This window comes from Cervus elaphus, chromosome 9 (genome assembly GCF_910594005.1).
Source record: "Cervus elaphus chromosome 9, mCerEla1.1, whole genome shotgun sequence".
Lineage (NCBI taxonomy): Eukaryota > Metazoa > Chordata > Mammalia > Artiodactyla > Cervidae > Cervus > Cervus elaphus.
The window spans coordinates 41,279,041-41,302,028 of record NC_057823.1 but is presented as its reverse complement, the minus strand read 5'-3'; the positions used below and the strand labels follow the sequence as shown (position 1 = coordinate 41,302,028).

Genomic DNA, 22,988 nt, shown 5'->3' with positions numbered 1-22,988 from the left:
TCTCTTTTTTTTCTCTCGCTCTTCTTACTTAAAGCTCACAATGGGAAACTGTCCAGGGATTCTTACAACTGTGAAATCCCTTATTTTAACTGGGCTCACTAGCTCTTATACATTATTTTGCCTTGGTTGAATAAAACCCACAGGGGTAAATAAGAAAAACTTTGTTAGGGAAACTTCAGTTACCAAATCTGCTCAGGAAGCAGCTAAGAAGTCTCAACTGAAACTTCTCTTTTTGTTGCTGTTTCTCTCAGGCGTACAGGCCTTAAAAAGATAAGCACCTCTGAGCTTATTTCCTAGGCTATCCTCTAAACTATCGGAATCCATTTTTAGACAAGAAGTTGCAAGCAGGCTCAACTACACTATCCCCAGCACCAGTCTGGACCTGGTAGAGAGCCGATTTGGGGCTTGTCTCTTGCGTGATGATTGTGCCTGAGTTGAGGGATTGAGGGCGGGAGGAGAAGGGGACGACAGAGGATGAGACGGTTGGATGGCATCACCGATTCAATGGACATGAGTTTGAGTAAACTTCGGGAGTTGGTGATGGACAGGGAGGCCTGGCGTGCTGCGATTCATGGGGTCGCAAAGAGTCGGACACGACTGAGCGACTGAACTGAACTGAACTGAACTGAGGTCCTCCAGTAGGCGGAAGGCAGGCAGCCAAAGTGCCATGGTGCAGCCCACTTGGGCAGAAGGGCAGGAAACGGAGCCATCGTTGGCTCTGCTGAGAGGTGCTGCATTCAGAATAACTCCTCCCATAGCTGCAGACAGGCGCCACAAGCTTAGGGCGTTTCCTCCCAGTTTGACCCAGGTGCTCCCAGAACGAAAACAATCTAGGGCGCAGCCTCAACCAAAGCAGGTCTCGGGGCGGGGACTGCTTGGCCGGGACAACTGCGTAGTGGAGGGCGGGGCCAGCCCTGACGACATGTGGAACCCCGCCCTCAGGGGTGGGGCGGGAGCGCGCGAGCTCTGTCACGCAGGCGCGTTCGCCTGGTGTGGGCGGTGCTAGAGGTTGCGGGGGGTTGTAGGGAGACGGCGCTGCCGCCATTTTGTGGGGTGTTTGTCGCAGCTACTGGAGAGAGAAGACGGCGGTTTGCCGACAGTTCTCGGCCAAAGGGCCTTTTGTTTTTGCGGAGGTAAGGCTTCGGGCAGTGTGTTCTGGGCTGGGCGGCTTCCCAGTTTTGTAAGTCTCGAAGCCAGGTGTGGGAAAAACGACGGGATTCGGGGCCTCGGCGACCGGGGTGGGTTTGGGACACAGCTCTGCTTGTGACATTTAAAACCTAAAGTTGCCCAGGCGTCATAGTAGATTTAAAATATAAGGGATAAAAGGCCTCGGCTCTGCCGCTAGCTTTTTTCAGAGAACCCAGGCCTCTCGCATCATGGCTACTTAGGCCGTGCTTCGTCCGCCGGTCAGAGTGAGGACCTGTCTGGAACCCTTCTAGAACCGCCTGTAGCAAGTGTACTCCTAGGTCAAGCCTTCCTCAGGATGCCTGGCCTCAGCTGTTTGTAGCATTCGGGGATTTTCCGGGGTCAAATCTCTTGAGTGCGCCAAAGGCCCTGGCCAGGTGCCCTGGCGGATAGGCTGGGGCTGTGGACTGGGCGTCCGAGGAACTGCAAGTCTGCGAGTCCAGGTGGTGGGATTTAGCTCGTGCTTATGAGGTTTAAATACGGAGAGATCCATCCTTTGTGCAGACTGTTTTTAAAGTGGAGCATGTCATTACTGGAGCAGATCTGCATTTCTGATGCTTTTGAATCACACTGTCCTTGATTACTGAAGCAACCGTGATATGCTTATCCTGTCCTTAGGAAACAACACTCCAGACTGACCGGGTCAATCTCCTGGTCTCATTTTTTAGATATCTTTGCTGGTGCTCCATACATAAACCTTCAGGCTTCTTGTTATCAGGTACAGCCCTCTTGGAGCCATCTAATCATAACTTTAACCTTTATAGGTATTTTAAAGCCATATATATAGATATAAAATTGTTGGGTAAAATAGAGTGTTAAAAGGCAGTAGAGAATCAGGTTTCCAAGACGGATATAAGCATATCTGATGTTTTTTGTATTTGGTGTTTTTATTGGAAGCTGTCTGATGATTCTAACATGTAGAATTCTTTATTAATTATAGAGGTAATGCAATAATTCTAGGGGGTGGGTTTTTTTTTTTGGTGTGTGTGTATGTGAAGGAACTTAATTTGTGTAACCTGGGTCTGGGATTCTTTTCTTGGCCTCCTGAGAAAATTTTTCTGAACAGTAGTGAAGGAGGGCTTCCTAACAGATGAATTAAAATGAAAGTAGTGAACTTGGCTAGAGAAATAAAAAACTTTGGCTCTCCCAAGACTCTTATTTTAATATTTGCACACTGATAACTGGTTATATAAGAATTGTTTTGTTCACAGGTGAGCTAGTTATGGGTGGCTGACAGTAGAAGGAAAAAAGCTGAAGCAGACATGTTTTGCAAAAACTATGTATTAGTCATAATAATAAGCATCAATCATCAGATGGGATTTTGCTTGGTATGATTTAAGAATGCTTAACTAAGCAATTTTAAAGTTACTATGTGATTAAAATACAATTGGGGGGTAATCAAAAGGTCAGAAGAATTCCACTAGAAATACAATTCTTTTTATGGCTTTTCTGATGGTCATTTTTGCTCCTTAATTTGTACTTTGGTTTATGTCAGTTTCCCATAATCAAATGACCTATGAATATGTCATAGGTCATATTCGAATGCTCACTTAACCAATTTCCAGTACCTTGACTAATGTTTGAGTTTTTGTTTGACTTAACCAGTGCCTTTGTCTTCCTTTTTTAAAGCATGCTAAAAGAGAAGCTACATATGAGAAGTATGTTTGATGGGCATAGCGTTAGAATCAGCAAGAGAAGGGAGTTAAAAGATCTGGATATTAGTGGCTTCAGGCTCTGATGGCATGTTACTTATATTTTCTTAGGGAATACCTCTCAGGAGATGCCTCATTTCAAAATCTTTTTTAAACCATTTGAAATCATGTAGGTTTTGTTACTTGAATTCATTTCTTGTTACTGAGCCATCTGGTCAAACTGAGGGAGGTTAACTAAGCTGGCTTTGCTCCAGTTTACCTTTTTTGCAGCTCCTTGCTGGGTTGTGAAACTCACGGCCTTCAACACATTTTGGACACCTGTTAAAAACGAAGCTGCTTTGTGAAAGAGCTAAGATGTGGAGAGGCAGATAGGGATGACTTGTTAGAACACAGATCCTGAAAAACCTAATGAAGTTTGTAGGTTGCTGTCGGATTTCGGTGTGACCATATTCATCCTTACAGGTTCATTTTCTTAGTCACGCCAGATCTACAACAGATAACATTTAATTTTAAGAAGGCTGCAGGATGATCTGAAAATAAACTTGTGGTTAGAGGAAATGAGTTCATAAAATGACTTTTTATTGCTCTTCAGGTTCTCAGTTGAATACTGTGTTCTATTCACACCCTGAGTTCTATTCAAAGCTGAGAGTCATTCTCTCAAGATTTAGAGAATGGAACTCTTGAGTGTTTGAGAAAAAGGATCTTCATTAGTGGTTCTTTACCTTTAAAACAAAGTCACCTCCTATGTTAGTATCCCTAAGTATTTCTCTGACTGCAGTTATTTGTGTTACAATGTTTTGCTAAAGGTGCGTGATACTTGGTGATACTTGTTTTAAACTAGCTCACCTTTAAAGTTAACATCAATAACTTATAGTTTGATAATAGCAGTAATTTAAGGGGTTAGTAGTAATTTACCATAGGAAAAAGGTAAGCTTCCCAGGTGGCGCAGTGGTAAAGAATCCGCCTGCCAAGACAGGAGACACGAGAAATACTCCAAGCCTGAATCCTGACTCTTTATTTTTAAAATAGCAGTTGGCGAATGTTAGTTGAAGACATGCACCAAACTGAGAATTTATCCAGAAGAATTGAATTAAGGTCTCACAGTGTTATCATTTAGTACCAGGATCTGTGTGCCACTTAGAACCTATCATCTGACAGACCGGTGGGATAGTGCCCCCATGCCTTGGGAAACATTATCTGCAAACATTTTAGAACCTCTACGACCCAATGTCTTGGGTGTTTTTGTATTTAATCAATATTAATGTAAAGTACTGTATTTACTAAACAAGCCATCTGTGATTCCACAGCTCACTTTTCATTTCCATTAACAGATGCGGCATTCCAAAAGAACTCACTGCCCTGATTGGGATAGCAGAGAAAGCTGGGGACATGAAAGCTACAATGGAAGTCACAAACGGAAGAGGAGATCCCACAGCAGTACGCAAGAGAACAGATATTGTAAACCACATCACCAGTTTAAAGAATCTGATTGGTAAATTACTCTTGAACTAGTACCATTTTAACACAAAGAGTTTAAATGATTTGCCATTAGCTTGTATAGCTTTCATCTGTCAAATTGTTTTTATAAATCCGTCAACAAATACTCATTCAGAAAACATTTCCTGAGTGCCTGTTATATGCTAGACATTACTGTGAGTAGAACAGAGTTTCTGCCTCATGTATCCATTTGGGACCTGTGGGAGATAGTTGACCGAGTCTTGCTGCCAGGAAGGTAGTTGTGTGAAACGAGACACCAAAGTGGTAATAGGACACACACGAGTGAAGTGAGTGATTAAAGGACCAGCAGGTGCCTTCAGTTTGTATGTGAATACTAGGCAGATGTGTACATTGGGCACTTATTAGAGCTCCACAAATGAGAGAGAGTGAAGGGTGGGGAGAGTTATCCAGATTAGAAAAATAGTGTGCCCTATGAGAATGTTAACATGCTTTGGGGATTAGTTGCTTATACTCTATTGAAGATAAGACCAGGGAATATATTTGGGATTTTTCAAAGCTTGGCTGTTTTAAGAACCATTCCTTTGCGTAGGCAGTAGCCAGTAATTTAGGGAAGGGCCGCAATAAAAATTCCAGATGGCATGTGTTCTGTTTTAGTGTATTTTTACCAGTGTAAAATTTGGAGGTAATACATTTATGTAGAATTGGAGGAATTTTGTAAAGTTCCTAAACGATTAAACAAAGCCTAGGTGAGTAGTTTCTTTCATTTTGTCCTCCATTAATTTCCCTTTCTCATTTGTTTTTGTTGGTTCTATGTTTTCTCCTTGTTTTGTGCAGATGTTCCATTGGGACTGTTTGCCAGATTGCTTTCTAAATTAGCCAGCTGGGGTTACTTTAAAAAACAGTATGTAATTTTTTTCCTTTTCCATGCTAAAACAGACTTGTTCTGCAGAACAGTGAGCTTGTTGGTAATCAGTGCAGACTAATCATTCTTAACATGCTATTGTATGAAGAGAAAAGAGAATCTCTGCCAGGATTTCAATGACCTGAGCTAAATTAATGTACTATAGAGGATATTTGTATCCTATATTAAAATAAATACAAAATACTCTGTAAGGCATAATGTCATAATACTAATTATTCATAAGTTTATTATGCATTGTATAGGTGAAAAAGAACTCGTATGATTGACGAACAGTTCATTTATGTTATAAAAGGAGATGCCGGGGAGCGAACCCGGGGCCTCATACATGCAAAGCATGTGCTCTGCCATTGAGCTACATCCCCAGCCCTTTATTATGCATTGTGTAGGTAAAAAAGAACTCTTATGATTGATGAACAGTTCATTTATGTTATAATTAACTGTATAAACATGATTGTCCAATAACCGCTAGACTAATAGTTTCTTCTTGGCACCAGAGATGTCTGGTGGTAATTACTCCCTATAATCTGGAGTAGTCTAATAGTCTTTTTAAGATTCAAAACTTTACGAGTGTTTTTTAATAAAAATATTGAAAAAATGAAAAATACAGAAGCATATAAAGGTAATCTTGGTAGGATGCTAATCTCCCATTATTTGGAAGTAAAATTATTTCTGATTATTTTTAAAAATACCTATGGGTACAAATCTTTGCCTCTGATATTTCTTGGAAATAGATTCTAAGAAGAGGCAGGACAGTTTAGAGTGTGAACTCTTAGAAGACTCTTGCTACATATTCATTTATTTTTCCAGAAAGTTTGTACCAAGTTATATTCCCTACAACTTGTTTCTTCATTCTCTCATCAGTCTTGGTTATTTTGAAATGCCAAGAATAGTGTTTTGTTATAATTTGAATTTTTAAATTTCTGTTGAGTTTGTCCTCTGTCATATATTTACTGACCACTTGAACATTACTTTTTTTGATTGTAGTTCATTTTGAACATTATTTTGGTATTCTTAGCCTTTTTTTCTATAAAAGTGTATTTTCCTTACTGATTTATAAGCAGTTTTATTGTATATGAGTTATCGTACCTTTTTTCACATATATTGTGAAGTGTCTTATTTTCCTGATTTGTAAGTAGCCTGTGAATTGCCCATTTTCTACAGGCTTGATAGGTTAATTATGCACAGGAAAATTGATGTAGCTGTGAACGCTGACTTTGTATCCTTAAATGTCTTCCTGTAACATAGAGCTGTCGTCGTGTAGTCGCTAAATTGTGTCTGCACTCTTCTGACTGCAGCCCTCCAGGCCCCTCTGTCCATGGTATTTCCCAGGCAGGAATACTGGAGGGGTTGCCATTTCCTTCTCCAGGGTATCTTCCCAACTTGGGGATCGAACCTGTGTCTCCTGCATTGGCAGAGGGATTCTTTATTGCTGAGCCTCCAGGGAAGTCCCTATAACCTAAGAGTATCAAGCCTTACACGAGTGATTCTCAAACTGTAGTGTGAATAGGATCACCTTGGAGGTATGTTTAAAATGCATATTACCAGCTTATTCAGTGAGCCTCACCTGAGACCAGAGATCTTCATTTTTAATAATTCAGTATTTTGATATTGTTAATAAACAAACCATCCTCTGAGAACACTGTTTTAAGCTCTTCAGGCTGGCATGCAAGATTCTGGATGATCTGTTCCCGGCTTATTTGCTTATGCATCCCTATTTGAAAATTGGTCTTGCTGAAATTATTTCCTAAGTAGTATGTAGACAAACTCATCTCTGAGCCACTGTGGTGAAAGTGCTCTATAAATATAAGATGGTAATATGCCATTTTTCTCCCCTCTCATTTCTTCTACTTTTTACTTTGTCCAAATTCTGATTTCCCTTTAAGATGCAACTCTTCCCTTTTTCCTGAGATTTTCCATGACCATTTTAAGCATTTTGAGATTTTTTTTCCCCTCTGTGACCCTAAGCACTCATATACAGGCTTTTGGCATTTCTTGCATTGTTGAGTCATTATTTGTTGGCAGAGATTTTTGCCTCATATATATTTTTTATCTCCCACAGGACCTGTGTGGAAATAAAAAGGAATGAGCATAGCCTCATTAGTCTTGACTATTTTGAAGAACTGTAGTGAAATATTCACTGGGTGATTAGTGAATATTTTTAAAAATGAAATCAAATCTATTCATCCTGTTCACTCTGTCCATGTAGCCTTTATAATTCTGTAGATTTTGTTCATGTAATCTTTCTAAGCTTTGGTTGTTACAGGTTGAAGAAGTCCTCAGCTTTTTGGTTTATTCTCATGGTATTACTTCACCCTGTGTTTGTTATTCTGAAGATTATGGTTATCAGCAGCTCTAATCTCATGCACCAGTCCAGCTAAAGATAATTAGTGTTAGTTTTTTTCTGATAAATTTTAGCCTTTTATGGGAAGGATGCCTTCCAGAATTAAACAGGTGCCCTTCAGAGTATAGTAATGTCTAGCTTGATGTAAATCCCATATGGTTCCAAGCAACTGATAGATCTAAAGTCTTACCCTAACATCCTGAGTTGTTTCTCCAGTGGCTAGAACTTAAGGCTGACACTGGAGAAAGGGGAAAAGGGGTTTCTGCATCTCCCCAGCCTGGATTTGATGCCAGCCCTGTTGAGTAGGAGTTTTAGAGATGCTTCTCCTTCTACTTCTGCCTAAACCAGCTCCCCTGTGAAAAAGAATGACAGCATATTCTGGGGAAAAGAAACCTATTGGTGAGGGCAATCTAGTCAACATCTGTCACTCCATTGCTTGTTAGGATTATTTTAGCTGATGTGTCTGACTGGGCAGGTGTCCCCTCTCTCCCTCAGTGCTCCATGTGCATCCCTCTTGAAGCTTCACACTCTGTTGAAGAGGACTCTCATCCCAGGTAGAGGGGGGTCGGGAAACTGGGCCAATTGAATGTGTGTCTTTTTCTTTCCATCAGATCAAGGCTGCTTAACTGAAATCCATTGACTTCCTGAGGTCCATGGCCTCTGAAATTTCTCACCAAGTTTTGTTTATGCATTTTTGCATTTCTTATGGGACAGGGTCCATATCTTTTATCAGATTTTCAAAGGGATCTGTAGATTCGGAAGTTAAGCACTGTGGTACCAGGTGATGCTATTTTCCCTGAATTATTGTTTATTTCTCAAGCAGGAATGACAGGAAATTCGAAATGCACAGGGAAGTAGGGGGTTGGGTAAAACCAAGGCAAGCAATTACAAGATCTTTTCCCCATTTACGAGGAATATATTTTAGATATCTTTGGCACATGAAGCAGCCTTCAAAAACTGTGTTGTCTATTTCTCAGAGGATATAGGAAGCTCGAAATAAAGAGGAGAGATGGGATAGGTGAGGTGTAAAATTGGCTCACACAATAGTATTTACAATGTGCTCTTCAACCATAGCAAATTATTTCCCTTCTAGGGATCTCAGTTTAGCCATGTAATATGAAAGAACTGAAATATATTTGATTCCTTTTATCTCTGATTCAGCTTTCTTGAGAGAATTCTCTGTGCCAGAGAAATCTAAAATTCACTTACATTAAGAAAAGAATCCTTTTTTGCCTGTCTCATATTGTGTGTAGTTCTGAAAAAAGGAAGAGAGCTTAGTTACAGATGTGTATATCCTAAGATTGATGAATTTCAGAAGAGCAGTTTTGTGAATTTTCTATGGTCTTGTCTTTGACCAGAAGATAAAGGGACTCTTTAAGTAAGCACTGAATATGTTGAATGATTTGACTCCAACTTTATTTCTTGATAGCAGTATATAGTAGTAGAAATATATGAACACATTTACTTGTTGGTTAAAGTAAAATTATTTAGGTTTTATGAATTAAGTATAAATCGATCCATCAGTTTGTACTTTTTTCTTTTATTGAGTTAGCTGTTTAAACCAGCAATACTTTTTAACCATATTATTCTAGAATGAAGAGTGTAATTTTTAATACTTTAATGTGTTTGCAGTCATTATTTAGAAGCAAGGTCCTTGAATGAGAGAGATTATCGGGACCGGAGATACATTGATGAATACAGAAATGACTACTGCGAAAGATATGTTCCTAGACATTATCACAGAGACGTTGAAAGCAGTTATCGAATCCACTGCAGTAAATCTTCAGTCCGAAGCAGGAGAAGCAGTCCTAAAAGGAAGCGTAATAGACACTGTTCAAGTCATCAGTCACATTCGGTATGATTAATTTTGTTTTTATTTTGGGTGGATACTTAACTTGTGTGTAAAAGCTCTTACTGGGCCAGTAAGTTTGGAAAAGTTTATAATACTGTATGAATATAATTGTGTTTAAATTACTTGAATCCTTAAAGGAAGTATCAAAATTCTTACAACTAATCTGTATTTATTGATAGTTAGCTCTCATTTACCTACATTTACTCATTTTCTGTAGACCAGATCATGAGTTTCTTCATATTAATATTAAAAGTATTTTTATGCTTTATAACAATCTTATGAAAAGAAAAGGCACCCATCTTTTCTTTCATCGCAAATTTTTTTTCTAAAAGAAACCTGTTTCCCAATACTTGGAAACAAATGTAGACAGTTGCACTGGTGGATACTTAATCCTGAATATAACACAGTCCCATAGCACAGTGCATCATCCTTGCAACTAGTTACCTTGGAGTTCTGAAAGTGGGTGCCGAATGGGAAATTAAGTGTCCAAAAAGCCCGTTCTTTTTTTTTAATTCACATATCTTCACTTGTTTGATAAGTAAATTGAGTTAATTATTTTCCTTCCCTAATTTTCTTCAATAGAACTAGCATTGATTAGATTGAACATTGAAATTAACTAGCCTTTATTTTCCCCTTATATTTTAATCATGTATGTTTAAAAATAAGTTAAATAATAAATTTGTTGAACTAATATTGACATTTCAAAACATTTTTCTGACAAACTAGACATCCCAACTCACAGCATATGCTGTTTTATAACGAGATTAATAGATCATGACATTTGCATTCTTTAAATTTCAGACTTCAATTAAGTCAGTATTTTAAAGAGACAATTGTGTTGTTTTTTTCTATTGCCACTTTAAGTATCTTATCTGAAAATCTGTTCCTTGCCATGTTTTTCTTCTGTAACATAAACTGTGCCCTGTGAATTTCTGGGGACTGAATTTGAAATTGCTCCTGCCAACTGTTCGTGGCCTGGTGCTTATCTGAATGCCTGAATATCTCCCCGCTGAATGAATTGCGTATTCTGCCCTGAATTCACTCTGATATATTGATTGGCTGGACGATCTTGGTGCTGCCCACTTGCCGTTCCAGAAGAGCCACCGAAGGAAAAGATCCAGGAGTATAGAGGATGATGAGGAGGGTCACCTGATCTGTCAAAGTGGAGACGTTCTAAGAGCAAGATGTATAGAATATTTTTCAACACTTTTTAAACTTTGCAGACAGAATAATCTTTTTAAGAATAGTTTGTCAGCGGGGGGCTAAAGAACTCTTCATTGCTTTTTTGTTTTGTTTTTCGTGGGTTTGTTTGTTGTTCTTTTGTATTTCTTCTTTTCTATAGAGTTTAAATATTTCTACTCTAAAGTTCCAAAATAATCAGTGGAATTTGAGATTAGAGCAAGAAAGATAGCTCTGTCTGAATTGTTTTTGTAACAGCTGAAAATAAAATAATTTTGAGTGCTGAAACCTTAGTTATGCTTTGATAGAGATCATTTGAAAATATTCCACACTTAAGCATTCATTGTTTGAATAACTGATAATTTGTACTCAGGTACTTATACTTCTTTCTCCCCCCCCTCACTTTAGATGAAATCGTGGACACTTTGGGTGAAGGGGCCTTTGGCAAAGTTGTAGAATGCATTGATCATGGCATGTAAGTTTGTTGTTTTTTCTTTTTGGAATATTCTAATATTTTTGGTGGGGAAGGATCATAATTTGGATGAAATTGAATTTAACTGGTAGCTGTGTGTTTCCTGGGAGGTGTAAGTATTCAAAATTTCTTTAACTGTGTATGATTTATTTACCATGAATGTGAATTTTGATCAGGAATGTTGAAAATTTTTATCAGATGGAGTCGATTGAAATTAAAGTGTGTTCCAGTGAAGAGTTTCTCAGAACGTAGGCCCTTAGCTTTCTAAAAAAGATATGGAGTGCTTTACCCTACTTCTGAATTGCAGAGACAATAAACCATGGCTAATCTTGGTTCAAAAACCTTTATTTCCAAAAGATATTTGCACGTTACGGTCAGCTTCTTAAACTATGAAGAAATTACTTAAAGCCTACAGAATAAAGTTCAGATTGAGTTATACTAACCTTTTTGTTACTTGATCCTCTCTGCTTCACTTTTCATGTTTTGCTCTAAAATCTCTATTCTGTGGTTGCAAGTTTTTTTGTAAGTGAAACTCTTAAAACTATTGAGTGAAAAGTGCACATTTTAAAATTGACATCTAACTTTGTCATCATAAAATAGTTGAGGGTATAATTTCCAGCTTATTGTAAGGGTTGATTTTTCTTTTTTTAGTAAACATGTATCCTTATGTTTAGGGGAATGTAAGTGCAATAGCTTCATACTTCCTGTCATCCACGAACAAACTTTTCTTGACTACTTAGAAATGCTTTTTCCTTGAACTTATTTTTACTCCACTTTTCATAAAGAACATATTCCTAAATGTCTTGTTTTATTACCCTTTTCTCTCTACCACAAAAATGTGAACATAAAGTAACATTTTAAGATATTTTGAAATACTTTGACTTAGTGAAAGTGTTAGTCACTCAGTTGTGTCCGACTGTTTGTGACCCAGTGGAGTGTAACCCACCAGGCTCCTCTGTCCCTGGAATTCTCCAGGTCAGGAATACTGGAGTGGGTATCCTTTCTCTTCTCCAGAGGCTCTTCCCAGGGATCCAACCCAAGTCTCCTGCATTGCAGACCAATTCTTTACCATCTAAGCCATCGGGGAAACCCCACTTTGACTTATCAAGGTTGCTAAAATAGTCCAAAGAATTCCCATGTATTCTTCACCCAGATTGCACAAATGTTAACATTTTATAGTATTTTTTATTCTCTATATTTTCATATTATATGTATTTTCAAATTTTGTCTACTAATTTGCAGGTTAGATTCAGATTTCACTAGTTGTCCCATTAAAATTTTCTTAAAATATCTTGAGATTCCAAGACTTAAGTATTTGAGACATTCCAATTAATAGTATTCAATTTGATCAAGTACACAAATATCTGTTACAAATTTTGATACTAGACCTAAAATGGGTTTCATAAGGTGTCTCAGTGGTAAAGAATCTGCCTGCAATACAGGAGACCTGGGTTTGATCCTTGGGAGGGGAAGATCCCCTGGAGGAGGAAATGGCAACCCACTCCAGTATTCTTGCCTGGAAAATCCCATGGACAGAGGAGCCTGGCGGGCTATAGTCCATGGGGTTGCAAAGAGACAGACACAGCTAAGCAGTCACCACGCATGGTTACTATAGTAACATTAGCTAACACTGTTACCCATCTTTCATTTTTATAGCTATTAGCCCTTAGAAAACTTGGCTGTACAATTAAACAGATGAGACAAGAAGTTTTGTCACAGCAGTTTTATAGTAATTCTTTTTTTTAATTCATTTATTTTTAATTGACGGATAATTGCATTACAATGTTGTGTCGGTTTCTTCCATACATCATCATGGATCAACCATAAGTATATATAATGTCTTTTCCCTCTTGAACGTCCCTCCCCATCCCACCCTCCTAGGTTGTCACAGAGATCCCGCTCTGAGTTCCCTGGGTCACACAGCAAATTCCCTCTGGCTCTCTGTTTTACATATGGTAGTGTATATGTTTCCATGCTAAATACAGTAATTCTTTTCAGCCTTGAGATATATGCCATGCATCATAGGTTTTATGATCATCAAAATAATTTTTGAATGATTTACCAGCCTATAACTTCATTGCGGCCTTCTTAAGCGAATTGGAAAGATTTGCTATCCAGCCACTAGAAAAATTTGTTTGCCTCAAAGGTTTTGTTTTTTTTTTTTTTTGGACAGCCTAGGGCACATACCTTGCCATATTAATTTTCACATCCATGAGGTTTTCTTTTCTAACATGAAAAGGCTATAGTGAAGAAAACAGGTTTGAATGCTTGCTTGTCTTCAAGAAGCTCAGCTTTAGGAAAGAGGACAAAAGGAAGTTTCATATTTGGAAACCTTTTTCCTGAAAATCATTCAGAGCTGTATCTTTTGGTGGGGTGGGTGGGCCTCCTCACGTGGCTTGTAAGATCTCAGTTCATCATCAGGAATCATACCTGAATCCACAGCAGTAAAAGCCTGTGTCTTAACCAGTTGACCACCACTTCCCTCTAGACTTTGTAGGAAGTATCCCTTGGTGGCTCAGTTGGTAAAGAATCTGCCTGCAGTGTAGGAGACTGTTTGCAGTGCAGACCTGGTTCAGTCCCTCGGTCAGGAAGATCCCCTGCAGGAGGGCATGGCAACCCATTCCAGTATTCTTGCCTGGAGAATCCCGTGAACAGAGGAGCTTGATGGGCTCTGGTCCATAGGGTCACAAAGAGTTGGACACGACTGAAGCAACCTAGCACACGCATGCACATGGAAGCCCCAGTCTAAAGCACACTGCCCTGGATTGTAGCTGTTCCTACCTGGCGGCATCCGTGAATGAACTAAACATGTTTTCCGCTTCACGGCTTAACGATGGTGTCGCCTCTGCTGGGATTTTCTCCCAAATCTAATGGATAGACAGTTGTCTCTCAGGGCTCAGTTGTGTGTCTCCTCTTTTCTGAAGATGTCTCAACCCCCCTAACCCCAGTCATTAGGTTCTTTGTTCTGTCTACTCCATATCAAGCACTTTTAACCTTCAGAATATGTTGTTTGTGTCTGTCTTTTCCATTAAACTGAGATACATAGGACAAGCCCTTTTTAATCACTAATATCTGTGCACCACCTGTCACAGTCAGTCTATCTTAGTGAATGACCAAATGCTTTCAGCAGTAGAATACTCTATTCAAGGTTTATATTTTTATCTTTCTTCTCCAAAAGGGGAAAAAAATCTCAGTAAATTTAAACTTTTGGAAACAAATATTAGCATTCACACGTATTAAGAGAATCATCACTCCACATAAAGTGAATTTTGTTAAAAATGTTTTGAAAAAATATTAATATAGAGCTGCTATAATATGCCCTGTAAGATTATTTTAGGACACATGTCTTCAACCACATCCTCTACATTTATCATTTTCATTTTATTTTTAAGGGATGGCATACATGTAGCAGTGAAAATTGTAAAAAACGTGGGACGATATCGTGAAGCAGCTCGTTCAGAAATTCAAGTGTTAGAGCATTTAAATAGTACTGATCCCAATAGTGTCTTGTAAGTATAAACTTGGAACTGTGGTCATCACGTTACATGAAATAATCAGAGTTCTACAAACTGAATCATTTTTATTTTGATCTGTTGTAGCCGATGTGTCCAGATGCTAGAATGGTTTGATCATCATGGTCATGTTTGTATTGTGTTTGAACTTTTGGGACTTAGTACCTATGATTTCATTAAGGAAAATAGCTTTCTGCCATTTCAAATTGACCACATCAGGCAAATGGCATATCAGATCTGCCAGTCAATAAATTGTAAGTACACTTTGTTAAATTTTTAAATACCAATAAAAGTTTTTATTATATAAGTAACATCAAAGCATTGTCACTAAAACTGCACGTATTACAAGTAAAGATGAAACCGCTTTTGGTTCCTACGTCTATCACCAATCCTCCCTTCCCCCAGTATAGATTAAATTTGTCAGTGAAACTAATAATGTCTTTTTGTTCTTTTGTAGTTTTGCATCATAATAAATTAACCCATACAGATCTGAAGCCTGAAAATATTTTATTTGTGAAGTCTGACTATGTAGTCAAATACAATTCTAAAATGGTAAGTTAAAGACTTGTTTTAATTTTGGTAGTTATCTTTAAAATTAATTTAGCTTGATATGATGCTTGGATGAGAAATTTTACCTCTAAGACTTATTATATCCTGGTGTTTAACCCAAAAAGGGTAATCCTTTGCCTTTCTCATGGGGTTATATTGAAAATCAAAAAGGCAGTTCTTTGGCAAGCCTTTTGGAATAGTGCTGTAAAGTATTTTATATATTGATCTTTGTGTTTACTCAACTGTTTTCTAGAAACGTGATGAACGCACACTGAAAAACACAGATATCAAAGTTGTTGACTTTGGAAGTGCAACATACGATGATGAACATCATAGTACTTTGGTATCTACACGCCATTACAGAGCTCCAGAGGTCATTTTGGGTCAGTAGACACCAGACTTCCTAATACTTGAATTGAAAAAGATATTTTTGTTCTCTGTAGCTTCTATTGTAGGGGGCCAGGTAGTGGGTGGATAGCTGTGATTTTCTTAGCAGTGTACAGAAAATGTTTTCTGTTTCCATAAAAGCTGTCTGGTCATTGCTATAATTATTTTTCCTGAGTGGGAATAATATGATACCATCTGTAAAGGTATTCCAAGTGGTCGTTATTTTTGAACAAGTCAGTCTTACGTGATCATAAGAGAACAAGTTCTGTTGGCTTAATTACATCGTAGTGTCTTTTTTGAACTGATGTGAACACCTATTTTTGTCTCATCACTAAAGCTTGGTGCTGATGAAAATGCTGAAGAGCTAGTGGGCAGACATTTGTATGCAGGGTGGATGATAAGAGGGAGCTTAGGGAAAGAGCATCTTGTGCCTCAAAATTTAGAAGTTAGCCACCAGGTCATGTTGATAGAGCAGGGAAGTCAAAGACGGCTTTGAGGGGCTTGGAGACAGTGGGAAAATTCAGATCGGGTGATACTGGGAGACATAATAGTTAAATGGAATAACCATAATACATGGCTGAATGTAAGTTTCAACTGAGGTTGGATAGTAAAAACATTTTCATGGAATCAGTCTTTTCCACTTTTTACGTTTTTGTCCAAGAAGACTGGTAGTTCAGAATAGGAGTATGAAATCAAACTAATGATGTTTATCTAGAGTAGAGGATTGCTAAAAGGGTAAGGAAATTAAGAATGTTCTATAGTACTAGCCAGTAGAACGTTCCATGATGATAGAAGTGTTTTATCCGCACTGTCCAATATGGTAGCCGTTAGTAGCTATAAGTAGACTACTGTGTACTTTAGAGTATGGCCAATTAATTTAAATTTTAGATTTAAATAGCCACGTGTAGTTAGTGGCTACTACATAGGACAGTGCAGGTTTAGAGCATGTCTTCAAATTGAGGTTGATGTTACTAGGATTTCTGCCTAGTGTGGTCTGAAAGAATCTGCTTCTGTTGCAGTAGTTCAGAAAGTATGTTTATGGTTGAGGACTGAAGGCTGCAATGAAGGTAAGAGAAAAGAGTGTGGAAAGAGATGTGGATGGAGAGGTATTTTGAGAGCTTAAAAAGAGTAAACTTGCTGGAACTTCCCCAGCGGTCCAGTGGTTAAGATTCTGCTCTTCTACCGCAATGGGTGTAGGAAACTAAGATCTTGCGTGCTGTGCAGTGCAGCCAAAAAAATTAAGAGAGATAACTTGCTGTGTTTTATCAATTTTAAGAAGCAGATTTTCTCCCACATGTTAAAATGTGGGAGAACATAAAACAATGGCATTTTTTTCTTTGTTATTGGTACGTAAAACGGCAGTGTATCTTACACTCAGTTAATGGCCTTTTCCTAGGTTGGGTAAGATATAGTGATTCTTGGTATTAATACAGTCCCATGGGTTGCCAGGCTGGAAATAGTTGATATAAATCCGAAACCGGGGTTCTTGGTCTTTAGGAGAAGAAATGAAGAGATGGGAAGATTAGAAGCATTCATTATGTGTTTGTGTGAAGTGTTACTCCTGAAGATAAAGGCAGAATTAGGTTGAAGAGGAAGATGTAAGAGGAAGACAGTTGATCTTACGTCTTGGGTGTTGGTAATAAACAGAAGTTGGGAAATTCCAGTAAAACTGAATGATGTGAAATTCCAAAGAGTGTTGGAGCTAACCCATAACAGAATGAGATGATGTACAGTGGTATGCTACAGAAGGTTACAGTCATTTGCGAGAAAGCTGAACTGGGAGAAAGGAGTGGTTGGAAAAGAAAACTTTCATCTTAGGTTGAAGCTCTTAATCATTTGCAAATTTTTTATGTGTTACTGTAAGTAGAAACAGGCTCCATCTTCCATTTGTTCAAATGATACGCCCTGTGAGGGTTAACAAAAATGACTAAATCATAAGTTCCTTGCATATATCGTTTCTTCCTTTGTCTTTAAATTCAGTGATATTACTGGAAGAAATTGAAATGTCTTTTAAAGTAGGTTTTCTTTGTACATTATTGTTGTATTAAATATTTAAACTTTGAAAGATTAAAACATCTGTGTGGTTTCCTCTTTTCTAATTAAATATAGACTTAAGGCTAGGTGTCTTTTTCTTTTTTGAATAATATTACTATTGAGAGTTCTGAAGGAGAAAGTATAATATAGATCATGTATAAACAATCTGAAAGTACATATATAAATAGCTCTGTGTGAACTTTTAAATATGTAATTCTGCTTATAGGTGCTTAGAATATCTAATATCTATTATATCTGTATCTATTATACTGTCTTACAATTCCTACATAATTTATGTGGTACAATATTTCTTTTAATGGAAACAAGAAACTCAGATATCAAGCTGACAATTGATAGGGGGTTAGTAATTATATTCTGAGGATAATTGTTGATCTGTATTTGTGTTAATAAAATGTAAAATTTCATAGAACAGCCATGAACTGGATATAACAGAGTTCCTCTTTGCACAAGCAATTAAAAAGACTGTGAAACATTTCCTAGTCCCTCTTGTTTTACATAGAAAGCCTCTTCCCCTAGGTTAAAATACTCTAATTTGATAACGAGGATATGGAGGACTCAAAGGATACTGAATATGTTTGATATAAAACTAAAAACTTAAGCTGTGGATTTACTATCATTCTTCTAAATAGGCTATATAAAGAGAGCACCCACATAGGAAAGGATTTAGTGTATTGACAGTTAAATTGTTGCATAATAAAATGTTTGGTTTTGTTTTTAAATAGCTTTAGGTTGGTCTCAGCCTTGTGATGTTTGGAGCATAGGTTGCATTCTTATTGAATATTACCTTGGTTTCACAGTCTTTCAGGTATGTATTTACTAAATGTTATTTACTAATTCTTTGCTTTATGTATATATGTATGTATTTTTGGCTGCACTGGGTCTTCATTGCTATGCACAGGCTTTCTCTAGTTATGGTGAGCAAGGGTTCCTCTCGTTCCACTGCACTATAAGGAGCTTTAAATGTTACAGGCCTATTGAAGTTTTGGTTTCTCTTTTGAAAAGTTGCCATTGTGTGTCATTATTTTTAAGATTAAAATTTGCATATGCAAAATAGTCATCCTTTAAAACCATAATGGAATGAAATACTACTCTCAGTGAATGGTCATAATTCATTCTGCGTGTGATTGAAGATTTTAAACATATGGTTCGTATTGAATATGAAAAACATGGTTCATGTGAATGTAATCCATTTTTGTGTGTGTGTGACATGCTTTCATGAATTTATATTAGTGTAACTATGGTCAGTTTTCATTCAGTTCTGGTTATGTTGCACTTGTTTTTTAAAGGAATTCAGAAACAGTATGTTGTATTAAGCATCTGTGACACTTTTAGGCACATTTCTAAGCACTACGTGTACAAAAATGAAAAGACAGTATCGCTGTCCTCAAGGAAGTCATACACAAGATAGATAATGCGAGAACTGTTAAGAGTATAATGTGATATTTGTTAAAATGGAACAGTGTAAAAAGTGTGGTGGAAACCCAGAAACAGTGAACAGTTAAGTTTCCTTAGAGAAGGCATCACTGAGGAGTAGAGAATTTAATCCATGGCATAAGGAGGAGGAGAAGTTTGTCATAAAGTTAGAGTGTGTGTGTGATGGCCATATCAGGAAGAAGAAATTGTGTTCATAAATGCAGCGGGCATACAGGAAGGTACTCTAGTTGAAGAAGAATGAATAGTGCTATTAAGTGTTTTGGATAAGTAGAAAACTAGTGTCAGTAGGCAAGTGCTGACACTTGCAGTGTACTTGTTTGCCATTTGTTTTATCCTACAAGTCGGTTCAGTCCCTCAGTCATGTCCAACTCTGCAACCCCATGGACTGCAGCATGCCAGACTTCCCTGCCTTCCTGAAGCTTATTCAAATCCATGTGTATTGAGTCGGTGATAGAATTCAACCATCTCATCCTTTATTGTCCCCTTCTGCCTCCAGTCTTTCCCAGTATCAGGGTCTTTTCCAGTGAGTCAGTGCTTCACTGATCCTACAAGTCAGTGGTTTCCAGATACAGACTGGTCTAAAATGAAAATGATTTTGTAGAGTTGCCATTCTGGCTTTCAAGTAGAAATTATCCCTCCTTGTTTTTTGTTGTTTGGTTTTTTGTGGGTTTTTTTAGAATTAAAATGTCCCTTTTATGAGATGATAATAGTTATTTATTTTTTAAAAAATAAAAGTCCTCACTTGGCAAAGTAAAAGGGTGAAAATGTTATTTAGGTCTCCACATTTTTTCCTCATAATTTTACTTAATGTCTGAAAGCTCAAACTCTTGAAAGCTTCAAGTGGTGTAACCATTGAAGAACTTGAAATAGGGTTGTAATATGATCAAAGTATGTTCTGGGCAGGGTGAGGGCTGTTAGGGAGTTCCTGGCTAATTCTGTCAAGGTTGATTTGAGGTTATGACAGTGCAGGATGAGGAGGAAACTGTGATGAATTAAGTCATTTAGGTGGCTGTTGCAGAATGCATGTGTTTACTACTGTGGGACACCTCATGCTCTTGTCCGATCTGTAGCGATCTTGTTAAAAGTACTCTAGATAAGTTTGATTTCTAGGAAGTAGCTATTGCATCATTCCTAGGAGGTGGTATCTGATTTTGTGGTAGTAAGCTGTAGGGTCAAGGAAGAAGTTGAGCACAGTGCATGCTTTCTTCATTCTGACACAAAAAATTTTTCAAATGGTTTTATGATTATAAATCACTGGGATCTTAAGCATGGATTATTAGCTTTGGTTTGACATTCGGTTTATATTTGGATATCACCCTCCAAAATGTCTTCAGCTAAGGTGCTTTGTGAAGATATGGAGCTTGTATTATTTATTCCTGTCATGAATTAAGAATATCATTTTGAAAGCAGTGTGCTAGGCACAGTAGTTAATGGGTTTAAAAAGCATTGTTCACAGACTGCTCTCCAGAGCAGAGGTTGGCAAACTGTATCCTGCCTGATGCCTGTTTTAAACAATGAAAAAGAATATGTGATAAAGACCATTTTGTGACCATCCAAGCCTAAAATATTTGCTTTCTGGTCCTTTATAGAAAAATTGCCAGCCTCTGCTCAAGGAGTGTATGATTTCAGCTGTCAGTTTAACAGTTTATTCTACTTTAGCAAAAACTCTTACTAGGTAATTTAAAAATAAAACATTTTCACTTGGGTTCATAGCTCAAGTTTCCTCATTTATGAACTACATAATATTGAGCTAGTATCTTAACCTCTCTGAAAGTCATGTTCCAACATACTTAGCTCTGGGTTGTAAGAATTACTGGGATGGTCTAGGATTAGGAAGTGTTAACAGGGGCGCTGTCCACTCAGTAAATGGAGGTTAGTTAAGCAACTGATAAAATGGGACAGATTTTTGGTAATCTTCCCCACGCATCTTAAACACTGCAATAAATATAAATAAGGAAAAACTGTTCAGTTTTACATTAAACAAATTATTCAAACTTTGTAAGTCAACTCTACGTCAATAAAATACATTTTAAAAACCTGTTCAGCATCTGCTATACAGCCCTTACTGATCCAATTCGGAAAGACTTCAATTTTACTGGGTTTGCATTAAATAACACAGCTCATTGAGTTACAGTCCTCTGAAGTGAAGTGTACTATAAGTTGTATAATTGTCTAACCTGGTCCTTTTATGGAAGCACTGTTTTGTTTCCCTTTGTTGCATGTAGAGAAATGGAAAGTGCTAAGTTTCTTTTTCCTACTTTTTTTAGACTCATGATAGTAAAGAGCACCTGGCAATGATGGAACGAATATTAGGACCCATACCAACACACATGATTCAGAAAACAAGGTATGTTTTTTTAAGATTAAAGCCCTTGGGTACGTACAATGGCCTTATTCAAACTACAGAAAATCCATCTTTGTTTATTATCGCTTATTCCAAAAACTTGTAGATTGTGGGTTTTTTTCATGAAGTTTTTTGAAAAGTAATGCAGTGTTTACTTTGTGATCTAGTTAATAAAATGGTGTTTTTATACTCAGGCTAAACTTTTCATAAATGTTTTCCTAGGTCAATACAAAAATAATACATAGCGTAGTAAAAAGACCTTGATTTTGGAGTCATGTCAGTCTTAAGTTTGAATTCCACACTTTTGCTAACTAGCTGTATGTCTTTGGACAAGATACTATATAAGAGGTTTCAAAACAGCTTTACCACAAGTCACCCATGGAATTGTTAAAGATTTGCAGCCTCATTCCAGATCTAATGACATTAGAATTTACACAAATGGTTATAAGAACCTGTTTTTAAAGCTGGCATTGTTATATGTGTGGTTATTTGGGACAACTTAGGTGGGATACTAAAACCTTATAGGGTACAAGATAAGAAAGATACCATTCAAGATATCTGATAAGTAATTTTTGTTGAGATTTTTAGAAATTGTGTGCTTAAGTACATATAGAGAGCTGCTTATGGTTCAAGTTTCTGTCTGTTACCCCTGTTCTCTGGTGAGGACAGGGTAAGCATGTGAATCTTTTAAACTAACTGAGACTTCTCTTTCCTATAGAAAACGCAAGTATTTTCATCATAATCAGCTAGATTGGGATGAACATAGTTCTGCTGGTAGATATGTTAGGAGACGCTGTAAACCGTTGAAGGTAAGAAAAAAAAGAATTAAGTTTTTTTTTTTTTTTTAACTTTTAACTATTTTTTAATGTCCTTCTTTAACATCATTTTTCTCCTCAGGAATTTATGCTTTGTCATGATGAAGAACATGAGAAACTGTTTGACCTAGTTCGAAGAATGTTAGAATATGATCCAGTGAAAAGAATTACTTTGGATGAAGCATTGCAGCATCCTTTCTTTGACTTATTAAAAAAGAAATGAAATGGAAATCAGTGGTCTTACTATACTTCTCTAGAAGAGATTACTTAAGACTGTGTCAGTCAACTCAACATTCTAATATTTTTGTAAACATTAAATTATTTTGTACATTTAAGTGTAAATACTGTATGTTTTGTATCAATAGCATAATTACCTTATTAAGCAAACATGGTCTTGATAATGAAATATAAAAGCTAAAATTAATTTTCCTTTTTTGAGATTAATTACCATTTTTAAAAACTTTTGGAATACCCTTTGTGTCCAGTGATAATTGTGATTGATCTTGTGTTTTGTACATGAAAGTTGACTCTTTGAAGTGATTTTTTTTTTTTCTGAGTAAAAGGAACTCTTGACTACTTCATTCTTAAATGACTTTACCTCACACTTTTAATTTTTTTTTCTGTAGTATTGAACAGGTAATAAGTGTTGTTAACTCTAGGTAGGCAGGCATTAGAAACCAGATCCCATAGGAAATGTTCGCTGTTGAAATTTCATTAAATTTTAAGTACTGTGTTCTGTTTCCTTGGGTGATGTCAGTGGTGGTAAGTAGCATGGAAAGATAACAACTTGTGCATTGTGATAGGTTAAGGAAAGCACAACACACTTCAGTT

General features: G+C 37.2%; 1 protein-coding gene and 1 non-coding gene across 5 annotated transcripts; one reads left to right on the top strand and one right to left on the bottom strand.

Annotated features, from left to right (window-relative positions):
• Nucleotides 1–968: 968 nt before the first annotated feature.
• CLK4 (CDC like kinase 4) lies at nucleotides 969–22,738 on the top strand. Of its 4 annotated transcripts, XM_043912451.1 has the most exons (14): nucleotides 975–1,133; nucleotides 4,169–4,329; nucleotides 5,130–5,196; nucleotides 9,191–9,413; nucleotides 10,506–10,596; nucleotides 10,998–11,064; nucleotides 14,454–14,570; nucleotides 14,661–14,827; nucleotides 15,031–15,125; nucleotides 15,376–15,505; nucleotides 18,287–18,369; nucleotides 21,266–21,345; nucleotides 22,061–22,151; nucleotides 22,240–22,738. In XM_043912451.1, the coding sequence occupies exons 2-14, from the start codon at nucleotides 4,227–4,229 to the stop codon at nucleotides 22,378–22,380; spliced, it is 1,455 nt and encodes a 484-aa protein (XP_043768386.1). In that variant the 5' UTR covers nucleotides 975–1,133; nucleotides 4,169–4,226; the 3' UTR covers nucleotides 22,381–22,738. The 4 variants fall into 4 exon arrangements, with proteins under 4 accessions (XP_043768388.1, XP_043768386.1, XP_043768389.1 ...); XM_043912453.1 differs by lacking the exon at nucleotides 5,130–5,196 and having other exon boundaries at nucleotides 969–1,133; XM_043912454.1 differs by lacking the exons at nucleotides 975–1,133; nucleotides 5,130–5,196 and adding an exon at nucleotides 8,054–8,112 and having other exon boundaries at nucleotides 4,191–4,329.
• On the bottom strand, nucleotides 5,508–5,579 carry TRNAA-UGC. Its single transcript has one exon. It is a non-coding gene; the product is annotated as a tRNA-Ala (tRNA).
• Nucleotides 22,739–22,988: the final 250 nt, after the last annotated feature.